The sequence below is a fragment of the Mytilus trossulus genome, chromosome 7, assembly GCF_036588685.1.
Source record: "Mytilus trossulus isolate FHL-02 chromosome 7, PNRI_Mtr1.1.1.hap1, whole genome shotgun sequence".
In the NCBI taxonomy this organism is placed as follows: Eukaryota; Metazoa; Mollusca; class Bivalvia; order Mytilida; family Mytilidae; genus Mytilus; species Mytilus trossulus.
The window spans coordinates 7,702,412-7,712,498 of NC_086379.1; the positions used below are offsets into that span (position 1 = coordinate 7,702,412).

The following is a 10,087-nucleotide window of genomic DNA, read 5'->3' on the forward strand; positions in this document are numbered from 1 at the left end:
ACTAATCAGAGGGATAAATCAATAAAAAATTGAGAAAATTGGAAACCAAATGATAATAATTATGAAAATGTACATGTGTTATAAATCTTGCTACGGTAGTATATGCAGTTGGTTATTCACTCGATCAATCGATGATGTAATTTAACTGGGGATACATGAACAAGGCCACACCTATTACAAAGTACATTGCGCATCCGTCATATTGTTATAAAAAAAAAAAAAAAGTCATTAAAACAATATTTTGAAAAAATAGTAATTTATACGTACACCGCGTCTTTTTGTAAATCAGGATTGACTTTATAAATACCGAAATGTTGAGAGTTAGAATAATTGCTACCTTTTTTCATGTTGTTATTGGTGTATCAAGTTTCACCCATCTGCATTATCGCAGTGTCTGTTCCAAGCCAGTAGCGTTAAGTTAAGTTGGTTTTGTATTTCGTAAATATTTTAGGCTGTAAGTTATCTCTATTGCATATAATCACATTTTTATGTCAGGACCTTTACTAAGTTTACTTAATTACTGTGTCTTTTTTGTATGTTTTATGTCACTCAACTCTCAAGTTAATCTATAACTGATAAACATACCACATGAAATCCGCTCGTACACAGAAATATAGTTATGATTGTTTACTGATAAATGTTTCTAAAAAGAAACATAATGCAACTAATATACCAAGCATATGTCGTTTATAAGATTTTTCATAAAATGTTAATGTTTATTGATATTGATAATATATGTGAAGAGATAGAGGAAGCCATTTTGCAAGCACAATTCAGAAGATCGATTTACCAATCAAGTCATAAAGGCAGTCATATAAGTTTTCAGTCTTCTCAAGATCTTACTTGAACGTGTTGTGAAATATATATTATGTATAAATACAAAACAATCGTCTAGAATTTTTTTTTTATTGACGTTTACCAACATCTCCCTAACTCCTGAAGATAACATAACACACTTACTGAAAAGAGAAAGTAACGACATCAAGACGAAAATGTTAACCTAGCACAAAACGCCATTGCAACATTGTTTGTAAGCTGAATTATATGCAATGGTTCCACAGCATGAACGCTCCTTTGTGCGATTCAAAACACCATTACAGCAGGTGCTGTAGGCTCGATCATACGATTTTGTTCCACAGCATGAACGCTCCTTTTTGTTTAACACTTCGTTGCAGCATGAGTTGTAAAATGGATTATAAGCAACTGTTCCACAGCAAGACTGCTCCCTTTTTTGAATCAATACACCTTTGCAGCAGGTGTGATACTCCCAATCATAAGCAACTGTTCCACAACACAAAGGCCCTTTTTTGTGATTCAGTACACCTCTGCAACATGTATTGCTATATCGATCGTATATTACTGTTCCACAGCAGGAACCCTTTCTTATTTCATGTAATACACCTTCACAGCATGTTTCAAAAGCTGGATTATACAAAACGGTTCCACAGCATGAAAGCCCCGGTTCATGATGTAATACACCACTACAGCAGGTTTTGTAATGAGGACTATACGCAATTGTACCACAGCACCATTTATACCTTTCATGATTTAATACACCATTGCAGCAGGTTTTGGTAGCTGAATCGTATGCTACTGTTCCACAACACGAAAGCCCTTTTTTATCAGCTAACACACCGTTGCAGCAGGTTTTGTAAGCTGGACTATACATTGCATTTCCACACACATCTAAAAAAAAGGAACCATCAGCATGATAAGGTACATAAATATAAATATATATATGCAAGGTATGGTTCAGTTCTAAACTCACCTCTGGAAATGTGTCTACTGAATGTATAATTAGGTATTAAACTGTTTTAAATTGTTCCAAAGCTTTAGAGTCAGGACTCAAATACTGGATTTAAATCGAATCATTACAGCATAAACACCCCTTATTTTGATTAAACATACTATTACATTAGTATGTTAGGTGTGCTGATGTTAATTAAAATCTTTTTTTATCCAGAACATTTTTTCCACCTTGTGTGATAAAGTTTACGTACCACACTTGTTTTTTTTTTTTTATGTTAGTGACAAATCAATACATAGATAATATCATGATCATATAACATATATACACCAATAAATAAAGGCAACAGTAAGGAACTGGTGTTCAAAAGTAATAAATCAACTGTAAGATAAAAAAAAAAATACAACAAACGAACAACAGGACACTGAAAGCAAATACAAAAAAAAAAACAAAAAAAAAAAACCGCCAATATACTTAGAAACCAACTATTGGATAACAAATGGATACATATTTTGCATGTTGACTTTGAAGTATTAATAGAACATGTTTTTGTCTGACAAATTTCAAGAAAAAACAATCTCACTTTCATTTTCATTCTAAAACAAATTTAAGTTATATTCTTACTATGGTGTATTCTTAAACGACATAAAATCGTCAATTGCGTTGATATACAATAAGAATAAGCACATCAGCACCAATTTAAACTCAAAAACGTTATGTACAAACAAAGAGAAGAAAACCGGTGTTCAGATATATCATGTATAAAGTTTAGCAGAAAATAATGTGTGAATATAAAACTTGAAATATTTACTTAGAATATTGACTTAACAAACGTACCTGCTTGTGTATTCTCTATCAATGCAAAACACATCATTAGAGCAGCAACGATTCCTTTGCAATTGGCCATTTGTTTTTTTCTTCTTCTGAAAAATCATTTTATGCTGCCTATTATTATACACGGAATAATATTGTACTAGAATAATCAGTAAAATTTTCGAAAAAATATAAAAATAGTTTATCAAAAACGTAAATAATGGAATCACATCAACAAAATACAGTTCAAATATGTATCATGTTAACTGTTGAGATGTATTAATGCCATGCGACGTTCGATCTAAAAAAAATAAATTATTCTGCTATTGATCTATTTCAAAGTTATCTCCCTTTCAACTGATTTTACAGGTTCATCTCATGTTGTAATGTAACACCACTGTTTTAGGTTAAATTGAGGGTTTAGTGCCAGAAAATAAGTTTAACGCTGACACATTATGTATGAATATATGTAATATATCCAAAATTTGGAGATTTTCATGTAGTCATTTGTTGGTGTAAATAATATGTCCTTTTCTATCAATATTTTGTACATACCTTTTGCTGTTTCTCATTTGAATGGTTTACATTATTCATTAAGGATGATTGCTGCTATACATGCATGAAAGTAGGATCTGCGTATTCATCCGAACAATTTGAAATCACCACAATTTTAAGTCAGGATCATGTTGCTCTGGTTTTAGTTTTTCCTGTTGTGTTGTGTGTACACGCCTCCGGGTTCTAGAATTTCTCGCTGCATTGAAGACCTGTTGGTGACCTTCTGCTGTTGTGTGCTCTATGGTCGGGTTTTGTCTCTTTGACATATTCCCCATTTCCACTCTCAATTTTATTGTCTGATTGTTTGACATGTTTTTCTATTTTAGGCAGATACATTTAAACTAATTAAATGATGCATATTTATAATTTTTTAAATTCAAATATTTGAAAAAAGATGTTCTTTACCTGAATCGCTTTTTATTTTCAAATGAATGTACCTATATTTCGCATTTCCATACAGTGTCAAATATGCAGTTATTTTAGAATATATACATATATTTGCCATTAAGAAGTATTTAAGTTATTAAATGTTATCATTCTTATGAAACATATTACAAGTATGTTTAGTGGTATTATCTTTTTAAACATATCACGATTGGCAATGAGTCATGGTCAAATCAAAACTAAACGATGATGTTAGCCCAGTATTTGGATTTGTTTACACACATTCATAGTAATATATATTTGAATTTTGCCTTAAAGGTGTCATACCACCAATTAAAAGTCCCTATCTGTTCAACCAAATTTTGCAATTTTCACAGCTTTCTAAATATTATACCTTAAGTTTAACTTCATAAAAACTAGGTATATCCTGAATTTTACAGGTGTCACCTTTCTGCATGCCAATTTTCAGCATACATTCAAAATAATATAAGAAAGAAGAGAGCTCCCGAAAGGAGGTACCACTAAAAATAACCCCTGGTTTTCTGGAAATCTTAAATTAGTATACCATGGAGCGCATCAATCCTCAATTTTAAATGCAAACTCCTAAACAGGTAAAATTTGTCTCAAAATGGTTTAAATATATTTCTCTTTCAAAAAATGTTTCATTTCTGTAAATTTGTTGGTCAGTTAAGGTGAACAATGACATCAAATGCACTATTTTTATGTCCGATTAGGCCTACTTTCACATACGTTCTAAATTTGAGTTATGGTGGTATGACACCTATATAAAACCAAATTCATATTAGGCATACTGATTTTTAATACTTTCCTTCATTAGATTAAACTTCTGTTTTTGCCCTTTCATAAAGAACTTTCCGTTTTGAAAGTTCTGTATTTTTGTTATTTCATGTTTTACAAGCTGCTTGTTTGAATTAGATTTCGTCACATGATAAAACATATTATCTTATATACATTATAATTGTGATACAATTAATGATTCTGTATTAAGACCAATCCTAGTTTTTCGTTAGGTTTCAAGTTGATCAGTCTTTAGAACTATTTGTTGTGGTTTGAATAATGTTGTATGTTTTATGATCGTCTAAAGTTTTTATGCCACCAGTTGTTTGTGAATTAAGTAGCAATTTTGTGTTTTTCGTCTTTCGTTAAACCAATTTATCATATGATCAATGTTGCCTTGTTTGAATCATATACAAAAGAAGATGTGGTATGATTGCCAATGAGACAACTATCCACAAAAGACAAAATGACACAAACATTAACAACTAAAGGTAGCCATACGGCCTTCAACAATGAGTAAAGTCCATACCGCATAGTCAACTACAAAAGGCCCCGATAAGACACTGTAAAACAATTCAAACGAGAAAACTAACGGCCTTATTTATGTGAAAAAATGAACGAAAAAAATAAATATGTAGCACATAAACAAATGACAACCACTGAATTACAGGCTCCTGACTTGGGACTGGCACATATATAAATTATGTGGCGGGGTTAAACATGTTAGCGGGATCCCAATCCTCCCCTTAACCTGGGACAGTGGTATAACATTACAACATAAGAACGAACTATAAAAATCAGTTGAAAAAAGCTTAACTCATCAGATAGACAAAAAATAAAGGTGAACGTGGCCGGGTACTTATACATCCCGACACAAAAAGACACAATGAACAGATCTGAGAGTACTCGCAGTTATCTGACAGCTAATTCAAAGCCACTAACAACTAATAAAAAAATATCAGAGTTAATGTTAATCATTCGGTCCCAGTACTTAAAATATTACAATCCTGTATGTGTCGATTTAACCTACATAAATAAAATATAAAAACAAGAAAGCAATGCATGAGGTTGTTACATTTGATACATGCTTTTTTGTGCCTCTTTGCTAATTTTTTATTTGTTTTTATTGTTATTTAGATTATAACACAATGATGACTGCTGTGTCGTTTTTTTTAACTTTTTTAGCAATAATATCTGTTTGTTTTGTTGATGCATCATTGTCAATGCAATGGAATTTGATGCGACTGTCGTACAAATGAGACGTTTAGTGCTCTAAAACTAGATGCAATCTTCATTGCGTCATTTGAAAATCCTTGTACCAAGTCAGGAATATGACATTTATTTTCCATTCGTTTTTGATATGTTTTGTCATTTGATTTTGCAATGTGATTATGAACTTTCCAATTAGATTTTCCTCTGACTTCAGTATGTTTGTGATTTTACTTTTATCTACATTAAAAATGCATATACCAATCATTCTTTTGGTGTATTTGAGCCTTTGATTTTGCCATTTGACTAGAGACTTTCCATATTGAATTTTCCTCGAAGTTCAGTACTTTTTAATAGCTCTTCTTTTATCCCGGGCTGCTCGTAATAAGTGAATTGTGCTCGTGGAATGTTTTGTTTGGTACATCTATTATTTGAATAGATACTAGAGGAACATTCAGGTCAAACGTCTAAAATAAACTGACAATGTTATGGCTAGAAAAAAAGCCATACACAGACATGAATAAAAAAACAGCATAGACAAATAAAGACTTAGCAACAGGAACCCCATACCATCTTGGGGTGAAATCAGATTCTCCGTGTGTAACATGATCATGCTCTACATGTGGCTTCCATAGGTTTCCAAATGCTAGTAAAACGGTAATATATCTCATTTGGTAGATCAAAATAATTAAATAGGGACGATCTTGTAGTTACAACCATGAAACAAATCCATAATCATCTGTGAAACAGATATTTCATAACGCATGTAACGGTCGACCAACTAGTGATGGCGTTAGTAAAATTTACAAAGGGAGGAAGACAGGGTTAAAGCGACAACAATGAAACCGAAGAAATCGGTTGAACCAACCTAAAACGGTGTATCAGAAAAAGATGTCAAAGGTATCAATACTAACGAATCATGTCAGTATCTCGAATGTCCAAATATCAGTGAAGTTTGCAGTCTATCTGTCTGTACTAAATACTAAGTTAGGTATCATACGACAGTTGTGTTTCATTATTTGGTGTATTTGAGCTCATAATTTTGAAACTTGACAAAGAACTTTCCATGCACTTTGATTTTTTTCTCTAAGTTGTTTTGTTTTGTTCGTTTAGTTTGCAATATATTCCATTTCCTCTGGATACTAGGTTTTTAAAAAATGTAGTCAAAATAATAAGACTTATTGAAAGAAATTACATTTCATGAAAGAAATAAAATATTAGGCTATTCAAAGGACAAATTTTTTCATGTATTACATATCATTCAACGAGTTTATTGTTCTGAATTCCAAACAGTTAGGTTAATGTTAAATGTATCATGTGTATCTTGTAGGTCGTTATTCTCATTTGGAAGATAGAAAGGATGGTTGACAACTGTTTATTGTCTAGCAAAACACACCGTTACAACATCTTTTGAAAGACGGATTATAGGCAACAGTTCCACAACATGCACGTTGCCTGAAAGTATTCAATACTCCATTACAACAAGTTTTGAAATCTGGGTTATACGCAATGGTCCCACAGCATCCACGTTGCTTGAAAGTATTCAATACGCCATTACAACAAGTTTTGAAATCTGGGTTATACGCAACGGTCCCACAACATCCACGTTGCCTAAAAGTATTCAATACTCCGTTACAGCACGTCTTGAAACTTGGATTATACCATCTTGTTCCACATACAGCTGAAAAAGATGGACGCCATTAAAACGTGTAGTTATATGTTGATAATCATGATGATAATCACACCATATATAGATAACAGGATAATAATTTTGTAATTGGACGCCTGTTTCGTATGTAAAAGACTCACTAGTGATTTTCGAACCAAAAAGGGCTAACAAGGCTAAATCAAAGCACGCGTTTGAAGACGATTGGAGAACCAAAATTCCGAAAAGGTTTTAAAATAACCTCATCATAGATAACAGAATTGCAATTTTGTATTTGCAACAGACGCGCGTTTAGTCTACCTAGGAATCACCAGTGACCCTCGAATCTAAAAGAGTTTAAACGTCCAAATAAAGATCGAAGTTAAAGAGCATTGAAGTTTTGCTTAAAACAGCTAAGCTAACTTGTTGCAGGGGTAGAAAATCCTGAGAATATAAGGTAAATATTCAGATCGAAGTAGTGTCTTATGGACGTTTAAATATGACGTCATTATGAACTACATTTTCAAATCAATGGATATTTATAGACCACACTAATTAGACGCCAACACGAGTTGGTTGGTCGCATCTTTCGCTCCTTTGATTCCAGCATTTTCTAAATAAATATAGTGGGTTGGACCTTCAAATAAAACAGATGCTAAAAAGGATAAGATTTTAAATGATGCATAGTCCAAATAGTAATACCTTTAGCGATTGGCTGTTGTTTTTATTCTGTATTTTGTTTGAGATTTTTGATGTCTTACGGTTGTCTTTTGGTTATCTTGTTTTATTGTTTGTTGTCTGATTTCGTATAACCACATGTCAAAACAGTTATATATAAATGTACATGTAACAGAATTTTGGCGTTTGATTGTATTTTAATCATCTTTGACATTAATTTTATCTTTATTTACTTTAAACAATTCTCCTTTGAAAAATCTACAAAGAAGAATAACAGTTTCTCCTTTTCATGAATATATTGTTCGTATGTAGCAAATTAAAAGGTAATTCTATTTTGCTGCAATATTCGTTATGTATCATTATAAATAAATGGTCAATTTGAACAATTTGCAAGATCCTTATTTGACTATTATGGGGAGGTTGGGATCATACAAACGTACCTGCTTCGCTTTGCTGTAATAACGAACTGCATAGCAGTAAAAACGCGATTGTTCCTTTACATTTGTCCATTATTTTCTGCAAAACAAAATGTGATAGCTGATTATAAACATACCTCTTTTAAAGGTTCTATAATGCGATCTTGTTTTTTACCATGTTTATTTACAAAATAACTAGTATGCATTGTTAGTATTAATTTCAAGGTTACAATTTACGTTTGTGTTACTAGTATTAAAAAATGTCAATTTAAGTTTTTGTTTCACGACATTAAACGAATTTAATATATGATTTCAGGTAAACAAAATATAGACGGCTCAAAACTACAATTCAACATATTGCCAATATTTCAGCAATTATTTGAAAAAAAATGAATGAAAGCAGCCACAATTAAAAATATATTAAAAGCACTATTTTTGTCATTCAACAACAAATTATATAGACTGCTTATCGGCCCGAATGTCCACCGTTCTACAATGTAAACTATTTCATATCCTTTCATTAACAATTAGTAGTTAAGTTGATGAATATTCTATAATAAATATAGATGAAAATCTTTGAAGTCAAATCTGAATAATAAAGACTTTTGTCTACATATTTTATAAAATGTGTATTACGAGATTAGCCTGCTGAGTTAGCAAAAACAAAGAAAAAATGCATTTGGTGACTATAGTACACGATTTTAGCTGGTAATAATTGAAACGTAAACATTACTCTCTCTCAAGTTTATGAAAATCAAGGTTTCATTCTATTGGTTACAAACGACATTTATTTAAAAACATAAATTGAAAGACAATCTGAGCATCACTTGCCACGTTGGGACAACGATCGCTTTAGACCAGATTAAAGATTTACAGAACAAAGTTTTATTTGCAAGTATGATTCAAAACCATAGATCAATTATTGTTATTTTTTAATGAATTTTACAGAGTTATTATTGTAATCATAACGCTGTAGAATACACAAAACAAAAAACAATAATTGATCCTTTTTCAAGTATAAAGTATAAAAGTTTGTAGTTACCTTTTCGACTTTAAAAAATCACCTTTAGTACGCATATGTTTAAAGTATTGTGACCATTCGATATTTATATACTATCAAAGTTCAAGCGTAATTATGTGATGTCAATAAATATAAGTCCGGATTTCCAGCAAAACAAGGTAAGGACATTTCCGAACGACCAGTAAACAGGATGTTTTTGTATGTTTATGGACTGATCAATCCTTTTGTATCGGTCGCGTCCCGGCATTGTGTTATTTTTCTATAACTTCTGTATTCTTATCTAATATTTTTGCTAAATTAAATGTGTTTTGTCTATATGACGTTTTGTGTTTCTGTGATACACATGACATGGCTCTGTACATTCTGTTGTTGTTTAATGATAGTTGTGATATTCTTGTTTTTCATATTTGCTAAATTGGTAAATCAGGAATATAACAGTTGAAATCTATTTGTTTAATGTGTTGGAGCTTTTAATTTTGCTATTTGATTGGGACTTTCCTTTGGGAATTTTCCTCGGAGTTCCGTATTTTTGCGATTTATTTATTACACTAGGTAGTTAGCACACTCGTTTGGATGATACCTAATGCAATTAAGAGATCGTTGGCCACATAGCTAGTGATGTAGTATTATTGCTGTAAAATGTCCAACGAATAAATCATTTTTTCAGAAATATATAATATTAGGTAAATGTCAGGAAAATATAAACAAGTTGTATGAGGCTGAGAACCTGGGGAAGGGTAAGGTTCTTCCGCGACCTCTTTCATGGTTTTGCGCTGAGTACAACATAATTATTGTTTTATGACATTGACCTATTATTGTTT

General features: G+C 31.7%; 1 protein-coding gene and 1 long non-coding RNA gene across 2 annotated transcripts; both read right to left on the reverse strand.

The window, feature by feature from the left end:
* Positions 1–959: 959 nt before the first annotated feature.
* LOC134726797 (galaxin-like) lies at positions 960–2,693 on the reverse strand. Its single transcript, XM_063591211.1, has 2 exons — positions 2,585–2,693; positions 960–1,686 (listed from the first exon to the last, which is right to left on the reverse strand). Exons 1-2 carry the CDS (start codon positions 2,652–2,654, stop codon positions 1,001–1,003), a joined length of 756 nt encoding a protein of 251 aa, XP_063447281.1. The 5' UTR covers positions 2,655–2,693; the 3' UTR covers positions 960–1,000.
* Positions 2,694–6,667: 3,974 nt separating this feature from the next.
* Positions 6,668–9,429, reverse strand: LOC134724584 (uncharacterized). The gene is made up of 3 exons (XR_010108450.1): positions 9,288–9,429; positions 8,270–8,345; positions 6,668–7,187 (listed from the first exon to the last, which is right to left on the reverse strand). It is a non-coding gene; the product is annotated as an uncharacterized LOC134724584 (long non-coding RNA).
* Positions 9,430–10,087: the final 658 nt, after the last annotated feature.

What these genes read in the sequence shown, in the direction of transcription:
- LOC134726797 (XM_063591211.1), bottom strand. Translation starts at nt 2,654, where the DNA reads ATGGCCAATTGCAAAGGAATCGTTGCTGCTCTAATGATGTGTTTTGCA. An exon ending in GATAGAGAATACACAAGCAG is followed by an intron (nt 1,687 to 2,584) that starts GTACGTTTGTTA and finishes CCTTTTTTTTAG; the next exon opens with ATGTGTGTGGAAATGCAATG.